Genomic DNA, 22,606 nt, shown 5'->3' with positions numbered 1-22,606 from the left:
CTCTCAAGTGGCACTTGTTTAAAGCCTTGGACAACATAATTTTCATTGTTTGGAAAGACTAATGGATGGTCTTCGCTGCCATGGAGATAATCAGGTCATTTTCTAAACTTAGAAAATAAAATATGTACTGTATGACACTTGCATGGGAAAGGCAGTGCAATTTTTAATGTGTGAACTTGCTGCAGCTTTTTGGTGGCCTGGAAAGGTTATTGCCTATGCAGAAACCATATGGTACCCCTCTTGCAATTCTGCAATTCAAGTATTAAATGATTCACACATTTCCATGTCTTAATGTAATTCACTTCCAAGAAAATATTTTCTTGCACATTACATCAGATGTACAGCAGTGGAAAGTAACATCCATATAAAATTGTCTTCTGACATATTGTGACATCGGGACATATTGCTTTTTAAATGTTTTTTTGTGAAGCTGAAGGGAGGGGATTCATTAGTTACAAACTTAACAATTGTGTACAATTGTTCAACGTTTTAATATTATATTTTAAACAACATTGATTGTAAAATATGCACTTGAAATATTTCCCCCTTTGTAGAAATGTGTGCCTTCTGTTGTGTTGTGAGTCCTGAAGTACTCATCAATCCATTGTTTTATGTAACAGCTCTCTAATTTTAAAGTGAATTTGTCAATGTCACCACTCCACCATAATTTTGTGTTTTAGAATGTAAGTGCTCACCAAATGGCCCATTGCTGCATGGCCAAGGAACAAAACAGATAAGCTTGATTCTGCAGAAAGTGCAAAGAAGCAAAGACAATGAATAGCACTTGTCTTCTGTGGGTCAGCATGTCAGGAGATATGTCTGGGAGTGTAATCCTCCGGCTACCTTTCTCCCATCAGGCCTTGATGAGATTTTCTGCTTTTGTGTAATGCCTGAGCCCGTGCTGCATAGAGCCCTTAATTCATGTTTATCTGCATGTACCCATAGTGACCTCTCATATTGACAAATGTTCAAAACTTGTTCTGCGAGTGGATCATACTTACACCATATACATGCTTAAAGGGTATAACACTGTACACACTGATTTCTGTATTGTGATAAATGTCTGACCTCATGTGGTACCTCTCTTTTATACTTGTCAGTAAATGTAAATTAATGTGGTAATGTGTAAATAACATCTTCAGGTAATTTCTGCAGTTTCAATTCTCAACTCTCATTATCTGCGCACTGTCTTTTCTGGGGTGGATTCTGGGTGGATTGACATTTTATTTGAAATAATACTCTATGTTAGCTGTTTGTGTGGAAAAAATGTATATGCTTATGGGTAGATTTGAATTGAATTGTGGAAAATAATCAGTGAGGGCTTTATGCACAGTCTTGAAAGTACAGAGATTCTCATTTTTGAACAGGCCATACTTGTTTCGAGAATCACCACTCTGTTTGAATGCTTTGTCAAACTCTTCCTGATGTTCCACAAACCACATGCTCTGCTTCCTTCAAGAGGATGGTATTATCTCCATGGTTCTCTTTTTCAAAAAGGATGGGGAATTCCACTGTGTAATTTTGTGTTGCTTTCTTGAATGATGTTTAATAAAATGTTGTTCTGATTCCTCATTTTCATATGATTGATTATTACTTGATAGTTTTTTTATATAGACTAAATTTTTTTGAAATGATTGCCATTTTGGTGAAACCTAAATCAGTAAATCCTCATGAAAATGCTGTTCAGTCCCTGAATCTATCTTTGGCATTTCTTTTAAGTAACTACTTTAAAAAAGTCCTATGAATATGATTCCTAAGTGGCATACAATGGTACATTAACTAAGTTGAAATAGTTCAATATTTTAAACCTGTATAACTTGTACAAGCAGAGGAATATAACACAACAACTGTTCCTTTTTAACTCATGCCTAATTAAATATGGTTAAATATGGTTTTTACTTCTGAAGTGCAGTTTAAGGGTTACAATTTCGGTTAGGACTTAATTAGGAGTTATGGTGGCTCCAGTTGTGTCCATATAATACCCCAGTACAATCATCACCTTCACCCATCCTAAAACTAATGTTACCATTGCCTGATACTTAAAATACTCTGGTTTTTGTTCCCTCAAATATGCAGTCTAAATCATGGTGTAGAAAACATTTTGTACAACTGCACTGCAATTGAGTGTATTTAAGACCTCTAAAAGTTTAACAGACGGGATGAAACACCACTTTCATGTTCATGCTCATTGAAGTTTAAATGACCTGCTTCATGTAACACCCAAAGTGGAAGAGTAACATGTTTTAGGTATAAAATGGTTAGATTCCAATACTTGAAAATAAGTTGAAATATTGGTCTGTACATGTAGTATGCTGAGACTACTGTTATCTGTAAGGATTACTTGTAGCTATGATTATGTATGCATTCCTTCCAAAAACCTTTACTTTCTCCTTCCACAACTTTGAAGCTTAGGTTGTCTTGTGTGGGTCATTGTGCCTTGTATGTTGAAAAACTTTGCAATTCTTGTTAGAATCTTAAAAACTTTTCCTCATTTGTTAATATCAGTGACATTCTACAGTAAACAAATGCCATCAGTGTCACTGTAACTGAACCCTACCTTGGCCAATTATCTCACTAGCTAGGCAGTTGTAAAAAAAAGCTGTACTGTGTGGTTTGCCATCTCATTTTCATTAATGTTTGCATTTTGCACTTTGAAATCATGCATTATTTTTTCTTTCCTCACAATGGAAAATGAATGGCATGCCTGTACAAAGTCCATTACCTTGCAACCTAGCTGCTGTGATTTTCTCCTCTAAAGTTGCTCTAAGTGTATCATGCACAGTTTATCAAGATAGTTATGTACTAAGCTATTAAACGTAATACAGTAGCTAGCTAGCATGGTCACATAGTCATTTGTACTGTAAACTAAGGACTGAGCCCCTGCTCTGGGAAAGCAGCTATATTAGCTGGCTTGTCTGCAGGCCTTTAAAAAGTCTAGTTCGGTATTCATGCCACACTCTCCTGGTTTTGCACACTGGTGATTTGTTGAATAATGATAACATGAAATAATAGGTAATACATAATGAAAGTAGTATGATTAGGAAACTGGTGTTATGTAGCTAGTGTTCCTGTATTCAAAATGAAAATAAGTCTGCCGCAGGCTCGGTGCCAGGTGTAAAAACAGAGGGGTGCAAATGCAATCCACGGGGGTACACAAAAAGTCATACATATTATGTAGACATCGGGATATAAGGAGACAACTGAGGGTGCATTGAAGTCCGTGTGGGAGTGCAATACACCCCTAAACACCCCATAGCACCGGGCCTGGTTAACTGTTTCATTTTAGTGAGTTTTATAACTACCTGAATGTGTTAATGCATACATTTTAATCACTATTGAGACTGAGAAGACTGTTGGAGTAGCTCAAGATTTTATTGAACTGGTAGATGAGCTGAACTCATTTCAACCCATTTTAAGAGTAAAATAGTCTCTGTTGATGTGCTGTGGCTAAATATAAATAAATATATTAACAATACTTTGAAAGCTGAGTCATTGTATTGTTTCTATGAACAGTTATATACTAATGTAAAAATTAACCACAAGATGGTGGTAGTGTTACAAGAGCATACCTCCAGGTGCAATCAATAAACTGATAAATAACTGGATCGATCATATTAACTGTGCCCTATGGTTATGTGTTCTTCTGTTTGGAATATCCAAATAAACTAGCTGTATCAGTTGTGTGAAATAGTGTTTAGTTAGATATGTTTGGGCAAATCTTCCAAGAATGTGCATGATCTGAATTGGTGATACAGATCAACGTTCTTCTCTTTTTCAGATAGATATTCAAAAATGCATAACTACTCATAAGATTTTAGAACTGGGGCCCTAAGCTTTTTCTCACATCATAATTTAAATAATGTTGGGATGATGTTGCTGGGAGGGGCTGGGGGTATACTTGTCTGAGAATGGAAGTCTGTATTTCTTCTCAGTCACAACTGTAAAAGTATTAATTTAATAAATAAAATCAATGCAGTCAGTCAGTTTCACTGAGTGTCCAAACATAAATGTTTTTAAGCCTTTAAAACAACTAGACGAATAAAATAATTGAATGTGGCAAGGTTCTTGAGTTGAAGGTGAGGCAAGGTTTTTAGTGAGGGGAAGAGTGGGACAAGAGTGGCCCTGGCAGTAATTAACAGGGCTCAGCACAGAGTGCAGTTTCACTGATTGAACAATTAGGGGTGACCAAAGCCAGGAGGGGAGAGCGAGACCCTCACATACGGTCAGCGCGCGAGGAGGAGACCAGCTGCGGACGCATGGCGCTGAGGACAGCCCTTACCTTGTTCCTCATCGGGGTGAGTACAAACTATAAACCATATTAGTGCTAGGGTAGTCTGAATCTGTGGCAAGGTAACCAAGCTCTGGATTTATTATTTATCACCATCATTGTGACTAGAGAAGCAATGTTTCCTCTGTACACCTCTGTGATATGTTTCAGTGTGACTTGTTTTTTAAGGTTTGCATTTTGGTTTTTTGAGCATTTATATTTGAGAAAAGTACAACGTGATCGGTGAGAAATTTTTTAGATACGGCCAAAAGGAATGTGTTTTGTTTTTAAGGTCCGAGGAAAGCCCCATGCTTTCTTTCAATGTCAAAAACACTTGCCGTTGGCAGACATGATCTGTATTTTTTTTTTTTTTTTTTTTTTTGCAGTACATACACTAACGTAGGTTCACTGAAGTAGTCTGAAATCTGTCATTTAAAGTTGTGGCTTACAGACTGAAATTCTTGATTCAAAGAAGTCATGTCCTACTTTTTTGTATATGGTTTGAATGGTAGTATTAATGGTAGTTCTGCTTTTTTATCCTAGGTTGTGGATTGTTGGCATGATCTGGACAACACAGAGTATGACTGTTGGCCCATTTTACAGCCAAATGACTATAATATGATTGACTGTGGGGGTGAGTTTGAACATATTACTGCTACATGAATATTAATAAATGCAGTTGCTGGATTGTTCACTTCTTAATTCCAGAAATTGCACAGTAAAATGCTCTCAGCAACCTTAATTGACTTAGCCTAATATCGACTGCAATAAGAGCCACAAATGACGACTTGTATTTGGTGCATAATGTTGTTTACAACTGCTTTCCTCCTTAGCAATAAACCATTGATGTATGTCATGCAATTAGAGCGTCACCCTTTTAACAGGAAAACCAATGGGCGACTACATTTTGTGAAGTTGTAGAACAGAAATATGGTTGTGATGGTTGTTCTGCAAAACTCTTGATCAGAAGTTTATTTTTAAAAAATGACTTGCTGAGTTTCTTATGTCATTATTATGAGCTGCTCCAGATGTGCAAATAAAATATCCAGGCACTAATGCAGACAAAAAATAATAATGCATAAATTCATCCAGAAGAGAGAAAGTATGTGAAAATAATTGTCCACAGGACTTGAGATGGGATGGGTCCAACGTCCTCCAGAGAAAGTGACCAATGGGGAAGAGTTTAACGTCACCTATTCTGTCACTGCGGCAGATTCCTTCTACGAGTATGCAGTCAAAAACAAGATCTTCAAGTTCAGGTGAGCTTAAACTGGACATCTGATTAGAATGTTTGATGTTTACAAGGATCTCATAACACAGAAAGTCATAGCAATGGTACAAGTGTAATGCATACACTCCAAACTCTCACACGGTGGTTCATTAAACATTTACATTAACCATCAGCTTTTCATAATTAAACATTTACTGGCACAGCTCAGTGCGGTTTGGGGTGGGAAGTTCAACCACTAGGAGAGTACAGCAAACGTAAACCCCGGAACATTTCCCCTGGACCAAGCACATCCTGTCTCTGTGTCTGTGTCTGTGGCATCTGTGTGTCCGGTACATGTTGTGCGCGAGCTTCTGCTGACACGTATGCTAACAGTAGGCCACCAGCAGGAGAAATTAATGCCATCTCATTTCAGCAATGCATCTGAGGCCAAGAGGTTCTGTCATGAGCAGGAGTGTCCCTCGAACTGGAACAACGCCAATGAACACAACTGTTGTGTGTACCACGCCAATATCCACTCCTGCCCTCTTGCTCTGATGGTCAGTGCTTCAAAGTAATCTTTATTCTTACTTAATCAGTTATTACTGGGCTTGAGTGTGTTGAGGAGAGTGAGGCAAAATGAGAGGGCAGCAACATTCTTGTTTTCCTCATTCTCAGAGTGCAAACAAACAGGGCCGTTACATCAGCAGCTGGGAGGTAATTATAGGCGCGCATAGTGGCCACTGGGTGTGTAATCATCTGGCTACAGTAGTAAAACATTTGATTAGTACAAGAAGGGCGGCAGTCCTCAAGTATGGCTCATCAGCAGTGGAACTCTGGGCCATAATTACCATTCGTTAAGCCCCAATCTCAGATAGATTGTTGTATGTTGTGAATGCGTAAGGTGACCTTAATTACAGGGAATTTCAAGGGATGTGTGATTGTGAAGAGCAACTACAGTTTGTTTGGTCTGATTCCAGTTAATGTTCCTACACAGAGGCAAGGGGGGATCTGTGGCCCTTGGATCCCAGATGATGGCAAGATTGTGACACATACTGTATCCAAGGCAGGCAAGATGAGCCAGCAGTACTGGACATCGAAGGTGCCTTCTTATGCAAAAAAAAAAAAAAATACCCTCAAACATGGCTGATGTTAGCTGTGTGCTATGCTCACATATGCTGTGCCTTTATATTGAGGTAAATTATTTTATCTATATCATTTTGGGCTTGCCATCTTGTATAGGTGGTCTTAGTCCATGTAGGGGTGACCTCAGTGATTGCTCATATCAAAGTGGGACAGATGCACGCAGCATTGGAGTCCAAGGTTCTGGTCGTCAGTGCACAAGGTAAGCACCTTCATGTCAACAAATCATTCATGCACAGTATTGTGTATACCATCTAGAGCATTACACAAGTTCCTCACACAGTTGTCAAAGTATGCAAATCCTATCAAGGAAGTTTGTAGGTTTTTACAATGTAAATAATGATGGGGAATTCATTGTGTTTGGATGCTGCGTGTCATCAGTGTGTGGTGATGACATCTGTGAGCTGGAAGAGAGCTGTCTCACCTGCCCGGCAGACTGCGGGGTCTGCCCCATGTCCATCACTATTAAGGTCGCCATTGGACTCCCAGTCGCCTTGTTCTGCAGTGGATTCATCTTAACCATGGTGGTGAGACAGCATGCAGATGTGTGAATTAATGATTAATCTGCAATGATTCTGACCTTAGAGCTCTTAACACTCATACATTCTAACACACTTTTTGTAGCATTATTATTATGATATTATGATGAAGTAGCCCTGATACACACATTGGCAACATACATATTTATGATTGGATGTAGCTGAGAGGCAAACCAACCATAAATAGGAATAATTATGAATACAGGGTTATGATCCTTGGATTTTCTCAGCTACATTACATACATACAGCCTAGATGAGTTTAGACCAGTTTAAATGGTTAGGACACAGTTGTGACAGGTTTCAGCCCATCTTAAGCAGTGGAATTATCATTCAAAACACAATGAAACATACATCTGCATTTTAATGTGAGAAAGTAAAATGTGTAAATGTTTAATGTGAAAAAAATAATTCTTTTGTTTCAGTGGCTTCAATACCAAAAACAGAAGATGTTTTGGGATGAAAGCTGGATCATCAACTATAAAAACATCATGTTTGGTGAGACGTCACAGCTAAATTTTCAAAATGAAATGGGTGCACTGAGGATCTAACGATGACTATCGCTCTGGCCCTGTAGGTAAAGTGTGTTACATGGGGTTCTGCAGCACGACCAGCCTCCAGCCAGTGAAGAGTCACTCCAGTGTGAGCAGGACTACAGATGTCACCGTGTGCACTGTAGCCAACACCACCTTCAAACAGGGCTTCATCCAGCCAGGCATTTAGTAAGTGCATCAGCCCCCATGAGGATGTGACAGATGAAACCTGCAGTATTGGTGTTTTTGTTCCTCTGATAAAGGAAGAACTGAAAGTCTGGGCACGTTCTGTGTGACAATAGCAAAACAAACCCCTAGCTCTGAAATTATTCCTTTATAAAACACTGCTACAGTATGTATTTATATGTCGTCACATTCATTCATTATGTAGAAGGGAGTGCATATTAATAAACGTTTAGTTTAAAATTATATATCAAATATCCAAATATATAAAAGATTGTCAGTTTCATACAATCAAGTAGGTTTACAGTGATGATTGTAAAAAAAAAACACTATGTAGCCACTTTTAAAGTTACCTATGAAAATGGATATAATGTATATTCTAAAATGTATGCGATAATTGGACTCATAACTTTGTATTTTTAATATCACACTTTAACAGTCATTACATTTTCATAAGGGTGGGCTCTTTGCTAAATTGTTTTTGCTGCTGTTAGCCAGTTCACTGCATTATGTGTTTACTGACAGCGATGGAAGAACGGTGGCGGTGAAACACATACAGAAGAAACATTTCACACTGTCCAAAACAATCAGGAAGGAAGTTAAGGAAGTGCGGTAAGCAGCAGATATGCACCAATCTAAACTCATATACTCGCTCATCAAACTCCTCACACTGACACATCAGTTTTCACTCACTGACACTTCCCCACCCATACACTGACGTATTAAACCCGTACACTGACGTATCAGCCCTCATACACTCACTTCATTATAGGTCATAAAACAATGATTAATGAGCTGGTGGTTTTTCATTGTGGCTTTTAATTATAATGTAATTCAACAGGGAGCTGGATCACCCCAACCTGTGTAAATTTATTGGTGGATCCATTGAAGTTCCTTACGTAAGCATCATCACAGAATATTGTCCCAAGGGGAGCCTGGCTGATGTGCTTTTGAATGAAGATGTTCCAATCAATTGGGGGTTTCGGTAAGATGATTCATAAGTTACCGTGTCCCTCTCCATGCATTGCATTTTTGGTGAATTCTTTATTTGGTGCCCTGTTGTTTTTAAACATGCTTTCTTTCTTACCCAGGTTGTCCTTTGCTACTGACATAGCCCGTGGGATGGCATACCTCCACCAACACAAGACGTTTCATGGGAGACTTCACTCTAGAAATTGTATCATTGATGATCGCTGGGTTTGTAAGATTTCAGGTGATTATAAAAACCCTACTGTACAATATTTACTGCCTGTCAGCTAAAGCTAAAATATGTATACATTTGATGTATCTACCACATGTAAAATAATATATGTCAATGTCTTAAATGTGAACTATTATAAAGGAATCACTTGACTTATTATGCATATAAAACACACAATAGATTACGACAGGGAAAGCCTTAACAGGATTCCTTAACATTTAAAAATAATTTTTGGCATCCAGAGTTGCTAAGCTGCAAGGTGCTTTTGAGTGCAGGCTGAGCCCTATGGCCTGGGTTTGAAATCGGCCACATTATCTATCCAAAATGACTGGAAGCCCATAGCAGTGGAACAAATTGGCTTCGTTCCACCAGGCACAGGGGCGGTAGGTCGGCCAGGCCTTCCTTATTTCACTTTTCTCACACACTACAATTGGTCAGGTACTGATGGGTTGCTTGGATGATATCAATGGAGTAGTTCCTATCCTCCAGTTTCCACCCTCTTCACTGTGGTTGACTGTCTGTGACCTGTGATGTAAAATATAGCCATTGGCTTTGGTGTGAGTGTTTCGAAGCATTTCATTCCTCATATTTCAGCTGTTTGCAAAGGTTGTCATGATGAGGCAAGCCAAATGCACCAATCACGATTCCAAAAGAGTTGCATATGGGGAAAAAAAAAAAACAAAAAGTCACACAGCAGATGTTTATGCAGGCCTAAAGTCTGCTGTTGTTGAATTGATAGTTGTAGTCCTGCAGATAACCAAACAAATTGTGCACAAATGTACTATGGCGTATTTGTTTTCTATACTATTTCCATTTAATAAAGCTAAAACACAATAGCTGAAATATGTAAAAAAGATAAATGACAACTATTGACAAACCTTTTAATGTTTTTATCTAGACTATGGCCTTGCAGCTTACAGAAAAGAAGATTTTGAACCAGTCAGTAATGGTTTCCACTGTGAAAACATTTGCCGCATATACTGTGCTCCAGAAGTCCTGCTGGGCACCAGCCTCAGTGTCACTCCAACAGCTGACGTATACAGGTAATGCCGGAACATTTGTGCAACAGGCAGCAAGGTAGCATGCAATGTGGTATTCAAATAATGGACTGAGGATCTAGGTTAAAGTATTAAGTGCAAAGCAGCTCTGGAGTTCCAGAGTTCTGGTTCCAGTAAAGGTTCACTGTTTACATGAACTACACACATACTTAACTGTATGTGTGACATTTTGTCACCTAGTAGATGTTCTTATCCAGAGTGACTTACAAAGGTGCATATACTGTAATAAGGTCCCATGAAGAACAGAACACAGAAAAGGACAGACCAACATGTCAATCCCTCATAAAGCACTGTAATAACAGGTACCATGCTTCAAACCATACAGAAGTGATGCAAAGAAAAAACAAATGAACATGATACAAAGTGTGGAATATGTTGAATCATTAGCATCTTAATTTCCAAGGACAGTGATGCTGTATCCAAACTGCACTGCCTTCTCTGACTTTCTGTTTCCCCCCCTTTTAGTTACTCTATTATCCTGGTTGAGATAGCAACTCGCTGTGACCTTATTTCAGTAAGTGTGCAGGCTGATTCCTCAGATAGTTGCTTCTACCAGTGTCCTGGAAAACCGTCCCCAATTAAATGTGTCATTGACTTCTCTATCAGGGACAGACAGAGGCTGTGAAGTTGGATGTTATGTGGCGCCCTCCTCTCCCTGAACTGAAAACTGGGAAATCAGACAATGATTGTCCAAACGAGGCAGATTATTGTGAGGTCTGTAAACCTGGATAACTTTGCTTCATACTGTTTCAGCATTGGTGAAAAGGAAACACTATGAGTCATTATTTGCTGCCTTATTGTACTACAGCTGTATAAAAGGTTGCAAGGAAGTTTATTAACATTGTGTGAATAAAATTGACATTTCCAGTGTGTATTTCAGGTTTTACCAAAGTTATGTTATGGATGACAAACAACCAGAAAGCATTGATAAAAACTATCATTTAAAACTATCAGCATCAAAAGATATTGTAGTTTTCTATCCAATTGAACTATTATTATGAGCAATATTAAGTCAAAGTGAAATATTCTTAGCGTTTAGTGTAAAATGGCAGAACAATATCAAATCTCACTTAATTTGTAAGACTAAGCTGGTATCTTCTCCTGGTACATCACACTTATTAATCCTCATCTTACCCCAGAACATACTTCCTCACCTCACATTCATTATTTGCATTGTAGTAAATTATATGCACATAATATAGAAGGATATAGGAAATCTATTTACTATGAAATATGAAATCAACAAAATGTTGTTATGAGATGCTTTCCTAAACTACAGTTGAACTTTGTGTAGCTGATCAAGAAGTGCTGGTCTCATAATATTGCCATGAGGCCAACCTTTGAGCAAGTGAAGAAGATGCTGGATAAAATGAATCCTCACAAAGTCAGCCCCGTGGACATGATGATGAATCTGGTAAAATGCTAAACAACCTGTTATACCTTTGAAGTATTTGCTGGTTCTTTCTGGTTTGCTTGTCTTTGTTTTAAACTATGGAGGTTGATAAGTTAAAGTCCTCTATGAAAGCACTTATTTTTGATAGAGTAGTCCTTCTACATATTAGGGCAATTCATAATTTCTAAGATTTTGAAAGATACAGTACAGTGTCAAATAGGTGAATTAAAATTAAGTTCATGATTCAAAGTATAGTAATAGGACTTTGAGTGAAAATTTGCTGCCAATGTTATTGTTTTACACTCTTCTGTGCATGGGCTGGACACTTTTTTTCAATTCTAGATGGAAAAATACAGCAAACATTTAGAAGCTATTGTGGCTGAAAGGACTCAGGATCTTCTCCAAGAAAAACAGAAGACAGACCGCTTGCTTTACAGTAAGAGCCAAAGAACCTCCACTGACCCATTCATTGTTTTGGTGTTGTAAGTGGGATCATCACTTTATCATCACTGAATTTGCTCATGCCCAATATCTCTGCTTGCGATATCACTTTCTAAAAAACAGTTGTGTGCACTGTTCAAACAAAATTACATTACATTAGTTTAGAAGATGCTCTTATCCAGATTGACTTAGCTTACTAAGACAATTAGCTTACTGAGACAATTTGGGTTCAGTACCTTGCCCGAGGGTACAACAGCAGAGTCCCACTAGGGAATCAAAATAACAACCTTTGTATTACAAGCCCGTTCCTTACAACTGTATCACAGTGCTGCCCAAAATACTGCCTAAAGTATTATCCTCTGTAATAGTTAACGCCTATTTTTGAGCAATGGAAGCAATCCTGGATCTTCATGAGAAGCTGTAGTAAATAGTGCCATCTAGCATTACCAACTGGCAAAACATGTTGTTTACAGAATTTTTTTCTCCCATGCTCTCATAGAGTCAGTCAGTCTGACTTGAAATTCATTGATATTCATATATTTTTTTAGTTCACATAGGGAAAAACAAAAACACCCCCCCCCCCCCCCCCCAAAAAAAAAAAAAAAAAAAATAAAAAAGTAAAATAAAAACAATGTTATACAATTTCTGGTGCAGAAGAGGAGCAATGGGGAGTCTTGGGACTGTTTGCAATTATTTCATTCTGCATGTAAACAAATGTCAATGTCCCAGGTATGCTACCAAAGCCCGTGGCTGACGACCTTCGTCAAGGCCGTACAGCTGAGGCGCAGAGCTACTCTAATGCTACCGTCTATTTCAGGCAGGTCTCTCAAATGTTGTGAACTTGTTGCATGTGTAGTTATGAAAGTCTGCTGTGATGTCCAGTATGCTGTGGTGTTATTTGACTGGAGTGTCATTTAGAATTTAGTAGCATTTTAGTTTTTGTCATGAGTCCGTGTTTTTAAAAAGTTTACTTGCTGAGAAATGAAACCATGTAATGTGTTCAGTCATGACTGTATTCTTTTTATGGTTAAGTGGATGCTGTAAGTGTATAAAAATAGATGACTTCTAATGGCCATTTTATATTATTTTACACTCATTATGTTTTACATTTTTACCAATTTCACCTTGCAGTTTGACTGAGTTGGAGCTCTGTGCATGACATGCTGCTTTTGTTCTCCCTGATGTCAGTGACATTGTGGGCTTCACGCAGCTCTCGGGATCAAGCACCCCACACCAGGTGGTGGACTTCCTCAACAAGCTCTACACCACGTTCGATGACATCATTGATAATTACGATGTATACAAGGTGGAGACCATAGGAGACGCTTGTAAGTGTGCTTGTAAATTTGAAAAGCCATTTGTCTTAGGACAAATTAAAGGGCAAAAGGAGCAGCTGATTCACGAAATTAATTGTTTGGCTTGTTTTATCAGAGTCTTTACTATCATTACAATCTCTGTAAACTGCTAAAGAGGAGCAATCAGTGTGAGTCAGTACAATAGTCTTTGAAATTTGAAATAATCATTATTGTTCATGCCAATAAATTGGATATTTCCCATTGTTGATGGGAAATAGAATAAAATGTTGATTACAGCCAAAAAATTGATTTATTTCACATGGAGAGACTTTTGTAGGTGATAATACATATATGCATTATCACCTACAAAAGTCTCTCTATGTGAAATGAATTGTGTATGTGCCCATCATTTTATAATCATTTATTACATGCTTAAAGTGTAATAAAGATACTTTAGCTCCGCTATCGGGAATACCTGTAGAACAGGAGCCAAACGAAAATTTTTAGCCCCATAATTACCCTATATTAGATCTGACATAAAGACTCCACATGTGGTACGTCGTTGCATGTCGTAGTCATTGCAAATTTTGAATAATTTGACTCTTACGTAGCTTAAAGATATTTATCTACATCAACGGGCAAACCCTGCTTCCACACTTTTGCAGGAAAGCTGCAGCCACTTCTGCACCTCATTGTATATTTTTCTCTGCATTCTGAAATGCAGCAGGCTCGTCTAGAGGCGAGTGCGGTCAGATGAATTGCTTTTTACAGTTTGCATTACCATATTAAGGAGAATTCATGATTCTTTTTAACAACGGCACCAATGTATAATTTTGGTAGTTGTTCATCTCCAGAAATAAAGTCATTTGGCTTATCCAGTGTATCGCATCCCATTATTTAGTTTATCACCCCATTTTCGGGTAAGTTGAGCATTTAGATGGGATAAATTATGCTTTGCGTCATAATAATCAAAATGCCCTTATACCATTTTTTCAAGAAACTGATGTTTATTTCAACATTTTAACACAACCCGGTCTCATGGGATATACGTACCTCTGACCACTTTTTTTTTGCAGAGCCACAAATACGTAGTCTCGGGTACATTTTGCCGCAGTTTTGAGAAACAAATGTTCACTGGGGGTGTTAAAGAGAAGCTCTGTGAAATAGACGTCACATGTTTTTTTTTTTTTTTTTATTTTACGGTAAATGTAACGGAATCACATGGAAGCGCTCAACATGCCTAACTGCTCATGCTGACAGGGTAAAGCAGCTGATGTTGCCACCTTCGCTAAGGTGACATCAGGTAGCTATTTCTCACTTATTTAAATATTTTCATATGGCTTGCTAAATAAAAAAATACATAAAATAAAAAATAAATAATAGTAGAATTATTATATTATTATATATAATAGTAGAATCTAAAGTAGAATTAGCAGCAAAGCTTTAGTCAACCGAATCATAACTTTATTATAATCGGGCCATCGACCGGTTCATGGTACATTTAGATCGATCCAGGTGTCCACGTATCGATGTAGTCGCATCTTTAACGTCAAACCGGTTTCCGATTCGAATCGGTGAATCGTTACACCCCTAGTAAAAATACATGCAATATATGCAATGCAATATATTTCGCATTTGTTTGCACATATGGATGCGCTCATAATTGGTGGGTTGTTAAATGTGTCTTTAAGTCTGAACTACAGTTCAGTTGATACTCTCACATAATGTTAACAAATAAATGTATGAATATATTTCCAAAATCTTTCTTCTTCAGACATGGTTGTCTCCGGTGTCCCAAATGAAAATGGCATTAACCATGCAGGAGAAATAGCCAGTATGGCTCTGGATCTGGTTAGTGTCTGCCACACCTTTAAAATCCCCCACAAGCCCACTACGCAGCTGAAGATAAGAGCTGGTATCCACTCAGGTATGCTTGCTCCTGTCCATCACTGTGACTGATATCTTAGACAGATTTACTAAACGATTGTCTGAGTTGTGACAATGTGATAAAAGTGACAATGAGGTCTTGCAAAGTTTGATGAAAGATTTAATATCCAGGTGTAAGGTGTAATGGGTCAAACTCACAATGAAGACTTGTTATTTTGGAATAATATTACAGTGCACTTTGACATATATATAACTAGTCACATGCATATATTTTATTGGCAGGATCTTGATACAGCTGGGATGGGATTTTGTTAATGGCATCTATTATGAATTCTATTAAATTGACTAAAGCCTATGTGAAGTGCAAGAAAGTGTTCAAACCTCTGCAAACCGGGGATAGATCTTGTTTTTTGAGTTAAAACATCATATACATTCAGGACCAAAAGAAAGGTGAAACATTTCATAAATGTTCCTCTCCAGTTTGCGCAATACTTGTTTTCAGAGCAAAGGTATAACTGGTTTTTCTGACTTGACCCTGTCAGACAGTCACACCCCCATGTAGGAGCTGTAACTCAGTGCCTGCATACATACATATGTGTACATACCTTATTTCCAAAGCATTTGCTAGTCTGTCTAGTCAACTCACCACATTAAAGAAGAGGACTTTCACATGTTTCTGCCAATGATATCATAGTTGACCGTGCACTTTGGAAGCATAACACTATGAATATGAACTTTGAGCTCTTCCTCATAAACACACCTTTGTTAAAACTTCTGTATCTTGAGGTGTATAAGATTGTCCTGAATTCTATTTTCAAATAGGTAGGTTTATGCATTGTAATATATTAATATTGGTTTGTGTTAAGCATTTCCCTATGTGTATTCCATGGTGTGCACCAAAAATACAAATACAAGTCCATCCATGTTTGTCTGTCTGCCAGTCTGTCTAATGTTAAAGGGTGTCTGCTGTCCCAATTATGATAGCTTTATGTAGTGTCTCTTATTAAAGAGGTATATTGGTTAATGTCAGATCATCGTGCTCCTGTGACCATAACCAGGAAAGTTGATGGATGGATTCTGTCTTTTTAAATTATATCATTTTTGCTAGCATAGTCTATTGGTAAAAGCCACATAATTATATTACATATATTTACATTCCTGGTATGTTATGTTGCAGCTTCTTTGAAGAAAGAAACATGTAATTTGGCATGTGATTTGTGTGTAGTGTTTTAGCTTTTAGCTTTATTTATTATGTAATACCTGCTTTAGTTTATTTAATGTCATGCTGACTGCAGCCACATTGAACCCATATGTTTAACGTTAAGTCTTCACTGATGCTGTTTACCTAGCTATGCTTACTCCAATGGACAGAAAGTACTAACTTGACATCATTTCCAAAGACATCTCTTACTCCAGTTTAATTATTCTGTATTCCCCCAGGCCCTGTGGTTGCTGGTGTTGTTGGGACTAAAATGCCACGGTATTGTTTATTTGGTGATACAGTGAATACAGCTTCCAGAATGGAATCAACAAGTGAAGGTACAGAATAAGGGATGTGGAATATTTAAGTAGATATTATCACCTTTTATAGGGTATGGGTACACAATAAGGTGTTATACTGAAATACATCCAGAGATATTATTTCCCTACTTTATAAACAAAAATTTATTGTATATATTAAATATCCCAAAATGCACCATAAAATGGGCTCCAGGTTCCAGTGCTGTCTGTATTCATGTGCTGATTATGTATGTCTTGTTTTAGACCCCACCACTTTTAAGAATTTTCATAATGAGGCAGCAAATCAAAACAGTTTTACCCTCAACAATGGCAAGGACCAATGTGGTCACACCTACCTGACAATCTCAATATATAGAAACTGTGTGATAATAATGCACAGTTATAACCTAGAACCCCTGTTAAGACAGTGAAGAATGAGAGATTTCTCAATCAGCTTGATTAAGCGCATTGTAGTTGGTCATAGATGTGCTCTCATCAGAGGAGTGATGTGGCAGGGGAGGGTATCCTGCCTCCCTTGAGTGCATCATTCACAGTGCAGCAAATGTGACCTAGTGGCAGTGGAGTAGCCTCCCTGGGGGATATGTAATCATACTTCTGATGCAAGCGGGATTTGCACAGGCTGACCCTCAGTTGTATGGCAGACCTGCCTTGTCTTCTGGTCTCCTGATGCAGTTTTATCATGGTGGGGGGGAGGGGCAGAATACTATGTGTTTTCAATGCAATGTCTTTGCAACGTCAGTGGGAAGCAGACCATAGAAAATAACTTGACAATACATGTTCAAGTATGTCAATTCAGCATTGCTCTACACAGAGATTTTTGACAGTGAAATAAAAAAAAAAAAATCATAATGTTCCGAATATGAATCTGTAAAGGCATTAAGAGTCATCTCTGAAATGTTCATGGTGCCATCATTCTGTGAACACCATTTGTGTATGCCTCTGCAGCTTTAAAGATCCAGTGCAGTGGCGCTACTGCAGACATGCTGCACACTCTAGGAGGATACATTCTGACCTGCCGTGGCTCACTGAATGTAAAGGTAACAGAACATGCCCTTTTTTTTGTTGTCCAGTTGTACCAGTGCAGCATTTATGACACCACATAGTAGACATGCTAGGACTTTAGTCTAAGAACAAAAAGCACAACTGTTACACAACAACAATATAGTGTATCAGCACAACTGATACACTATATGGTCAAAAGTATTTGGCCACACCTGTTTTTCAGGGTTTGGGCTAGGCCCCTTATCTCCAGTGAAGGGCAGTCTTAATGCTGCAGCATACCAAGACATTTTGGACAATGCTATGCTTCCAACTTGGCAACAGTTTGGGGACTACATGACTGTGCCCCAGTGCACAAAGCAAGGACTATAAAGACATGGTTTGATGAGTTCGGTGTGGAAGAACTTGACTGGCCCACACAGAGCCCTGACCTCAACCCCATCGAGCACCTTTGGAATGAACTGAAACGGAGATTGCAAGCCAGGCCTTCTCGTCCAACATCAGTGCCTGATCTCATAAATGCTCTACAGAATGAATGGGCACAAATTCCCACAGAAACACTCCAAAATCTTGTGGAAAGCCTTCCAAGAAGAGTGGAAGCTATTATAGCTGCAAAAAGGGGACCAACTCCATATTAAAGTATATGTATTTGAATACAATGTCATTACAATGTAATGGTCAGGCATCCGAATACTTTTGTCCATATAGTGTAAGTCTTTGAACTGTTATGAGTTAGTTTCAGGACTGAATTGCTTTGCAGACATGTAATAATCTCTGGTGTACTAACTCTCAAAAAATGTAAAATAGTCATGAGAGCAAGTACATTTTATCTTTTACATCTATTTGTCTGGGGGAAAAAACCCTGACTGTAAAAGAAATTAAGTGAACACACAGCTATTTTACTGTCCAAAAAGTCACTGGTTTTATGGTAAACAGGGAATGCAAGAGTTATACTGTTGTTTACAGGGTTATTTCTTTTGAAAATAGCTCATTGAACAAACTAATACACATAGCATCTTAGCATAAATTTAAAAACAGTCTAGGCTGAGTGTTACTATTACTATCTCCCAGTTTCTGTAAAAAAAAATTGTCTTTATTTATTTGAATCACATTATTGAAACAAATATATATTTTGTACATTGAAACATTCTCTTTTTATACTCCAGGGCAACCAAAATTTAAACAAAACGTTTAATAACCGATGAATCAAGTCCTTGTAAACTAATTTGCACTAGAATAGGTTCAGGCAATCTCAATGATTCCGCACATGAGCAATCATTCAGGCTTATTCCACTGATATTCATCCCCATGTTCTGTAGCCAAAGGACAGAAGATAAGGGGGAAAGAACCAAGCCCCAAGAGGGAGGGCCCGGGGCACGTCGTGCCCAGCTGGGTTGCATGTGTCAATAAGGGAAGGGCCTCAGCTGCTTTGTGCTGGGTACTTACCAAACTTAATTGCTGCCTTTTACTATTCATTGGACAACACATGCTGCCCAGGCCCTGTCGCCTACAAACCCTACTTTTCCTGAGCCAAGACCTGAGCAGAGAAAGCAGTTTCGCATTCACTTGTTTCTTTGTTCATACTTCATTAATGTTTCTTTAATAGGGCAAGGGTGAAATGACGACTTGGTGGCTGGAAGCCAAAAGGGGACCCTCAGATGTATCAGGAAAAAGTAATGAACCTCGTGGAGTTCCAGTCCCCGTTAGCAACTGACCTTTGATTGTCTGCTCATTGTAGTAGTTATGATATAGATGGATCTGAATGGTAAACATCATTATCAAGATCTAGATTGTGCTACTGCTATTAAAACCCTTCAACTCCATACACAATTTGTATCTGAGCAATGCACTGAGGACTTTTACTGTGTACTGATTTTCCATTCATATAAGGTGTTGAAGTAAAGGTAAATCTGTGTAATTTTATTGTAATTAGGTAGTGTTAATTATAACATACAACTAATATAACTATTATCAAGATTAGACTTGGTTGTGTCTGAATGTTCATGTCAGTATATTTGCCAGTTTGAATTCCAAAGATTAATTGAAATGCATTCTATATTGTACTTTATTGTCTGACCACAATCATTGTTACATTGAATAGTACAATAATGATATAATTCCATTGTTATTTTAGGGTGCTTGTTTTAATGAATGCATACATAGGTACAAAGTTCAGTTCAACTGTTATTCTAGGTTAATACGTAGTATTGCAGGTGTTGTTAGCTTTGTGTGTAAATCTGCTGAAAATAATGGGCTATATTGTGACTTGAAGGCACTCAGTGAAATGTGTGTGGATTTGGCTCCAATCTGTCCATTTACATGTTTTCTTACCTTCCTTATCTTCATAACTGGAGAATGGTGGGTCTGTTACTAAATTCACTCAATAATACTAATGCACCATATGTAGACGCACTTCTCAATGTGACATCTGAAAAAAATTCACCTGTTCTTAATAGATTTGACACAACAGCACATACTGAGTTATATTCAAAAGCAGATGACTATTATTACTTAAACTTTGAAAAACATTTTTATAATTTTCTATTTATGCAGCATTTTTCTATGCGACCACCTGTATGGCAAAATACATTCTTATTCCATGTTTCAAAATATTTCCCAGTAATGTGCGCGACTCGATTTACATAGCACTGAAAACTGCCAGGACCATCCATTTTTGATCAAAATTATACCTGATATGTACATGTGTGAGATGTTCACATGTAGGTTTCAGTCTCAATGTATAGACAATAGCTAAAGATGCACAGCTATTTTCCACATGCATATGTGATTTCAAGATACACTCCAATCTGTCCAAATAAAATTGAAGATATTGATGAATGGGACTGATACAAGTACTTAATTTTGATGTTTGTATCAAGTTTATTAGTTTTAAACATTGTTTTGGTCTCCTTTCAATATATACAATTTATGGTCATATTTAGGTAGAAATAAGTTGTGGAATATCCAAATAATCATGAAGTTTATCTGTACATATGGAAAGTACTTATTAAAAACATACATCTCTTCTCTTAACAATACAATGAGGAAAGGGTTGATGGTCAATTTTGTAACCATTTCTTCTGATAGACATAACAATTTGTCTTGTAACACAACTATACGAATCTAATTATCCCATAAACTAAGATTACTTCCAACTGGTGGGGATTATTGATGGTTTAAAACAATATTGTGTCCTGCACACAATTAGAACATTGTCATCCAACTTTCAAATCCCAAATAATTCTAAAACTGTAAAAATGGCAAAGCAGCTCAAAAAGTAAGGAGTTCACAGTCTGCATCTTCAGGAGTGTAAAGTTTTACACCAAGAATTAGAAGCATACAGTGCAGATGTATGTAAGTCTTCAGTTTGATTTGAGGTCAGTTTGGTTTATGATTTCAATTAAAAGGGCTGGGAGTAGGATCATGTTAAAGTTCTGTAATTCTGCTATTCTTGTAAAGGGTTTTACTCAAATTTTCTATTTTTAAAACCCATTGAGAATTGGTTACAGCTAGAACTAGAGCACAAGGCACTGAATCCAGTATATTCCTCTATAAAACTAGTCAGTGTTCTCTTTCCTTTGTTGAAAAAAAATGGCAATAAAATGTACATTGGTAGAATGGTATCAAAATGCAGTCCTCTGTCTTATTCTCCTTCTCGCTAACACACATTGAACAGCATGTAATGACATAAATATCCTTAGGTATAAATTAACAATATGAAGTATTTGAACATTAACAATTGCTATTTGATAAAAGTGTGTTGATTAAGAGGGAGATTTTCAGAATGAAGATGGAATATCAGATCATTAGAGAGGATGTAATACTGTTATATATGGGATTAAATTATTGAAAAATTGTGGCTCTGTGTATTTTTCCTTGGTGAGATATTATTGCTAACATGGAGTAGGACATTAGGGTACATTGCTTCCCAATATTGTTGTTAATCGTAAAGAATCCTACTTGTTAATTATCTCCAAGTTCAGACAGGTTCCAATCAAGTGTGGTCACTGCAGAGAGTAAATTATGATCAAGATATGCAAGTACACCAGGTCCTTCAGGGCAGTGGAAACTCCAGGAAATCTGACAAAGTGCTCACCAAGACCCACCATGACGGTCCACTCACAGTTCAAGAACAAAGAGACTGATCAACCTGTTCACTCTCCTGTCACAATAATAGTAGTAACTACAATTATAATGATGAATGGACCAAAGGATTTCCTGTGGACAGAACCTCCTGCAAACATGTAAATGAGCCTTCCTGAGATACCAGGCTATGTGATCTGTAAACCAATTAAAATTAAAACAACAATTAAAGAGACAGCAAATCATATGATCCGAACGAAGTGTCAAGACATTCAAAATGATTTTGCTTTACAGTGCTGTCCCCAATAACGATAACTTACATAACTTATTTTTTTGGGAGAAAAACTACCTTTATAGATGTGCAGCTACAAATTATGTAAAACAATAATTCTCAATAAAATACAGAAAACAATTCTTTTAGCATAATCTACCCAGTCATTTGAAAAACTCCACCTCCCTAAACAGCTTAAAAAAACATTTTAAAATGTTCATCAAGGACCAGCTCCACTAATTTCTGCCTGTCTAATCTCTGCATTCCTCGTAATCATACCTCCATCTCCTAATCGTCACATAATTCTTTTCTCTTTCTTTAATTGTTTGTTATGTTTTCATTTCTCTTTACTCTTTTTATTTATTTATTTTTACTGACCTAGTTTTCATCATAGCATGAGGCTCAGCCTAAAAGCCTTTTTGGATTTCTTCCCTCACCCAGCACATATGTGTTATCTTTCATAATATCTGTCTTGGTTTATCTCTTTTTTTCTGTGTGCAAACTGAATGAAAAATGAGGCACCTGATTAAATCATGCTACTTTTACTTAATTAGACGTTCAATAATCCGTATGTGCGCTCATATATT

At 37.5% G+C, this 22,606-nt stretch overlaps 1 protein-coding gene across 1 annotated transcript; it reads left to right on the top strand.

Moving 5' to 3' along the window:
• Positions 1 to 4,256: 4,256 nt before the first annotated feature.
• LOC118771580 (atrial natriuretic peptide receptor 2-like) lies at positions 4,257 to 19,379 on the top strand. The gene is made up of 23 exons (XM_036519590.1): positions 4,257 to 4,295; positions 4,811 to 4,901; positions 5,394 to 5,522; positions 5,898 to 6,034; positions 6,472 to 6,576; positions 6,717 to 6,819; positions 6,999 to 7,144; positions 7,580 to 7,652; positions 7,732 to 7,876; positions 8,396 to 8,482; positions 8,712 to 8,855; positions 8,962 to 9,083; positions 9,970 to 10,114; positions 10,595 to 10,643; positions 10,742 to 10,843; positions 11,424 to 11,543; positions 11,865 to 11,958; positions 12,693 to 12,780; positions 13,152 to 13,291; positions 15,033 to 15,185; positions 16,586 to 16,684; positions 17,612 to 17,703; positions 19,272 to 19,379. Exons 1-23 carry the CDS (start codon positions 4,257 to 4,259, stop codon positions 19,377 to 19,379), a joined length of 2,511 nt encoding a protein of 836 aa, XP_036375483.1.
• Positions 19,380 to 22,606: the final 3,227 nt, after the last annotated feature.

Source organism: Megalops cyprinoides, chromosome 2, assembly GCF_013368585.1.
Source record: "Megalops cyprinoides isolate fMegCyp1 chromosome 2, fMegCyp1.pri, whole genome shotgun sequence".
In the NCBI taxonomy this organism is placed as follows: domain Eukaryota; kingdom Metazoa; phylum Chordata; class Actinopteri; order Elopiformes; family Megalopidae; genus Megalops; species Megalops cyprinoides.
Note: the sequence above shows the minus strand (reverse complement) of the source record. Positions and strands in the feature narration are given on the sequence as shown.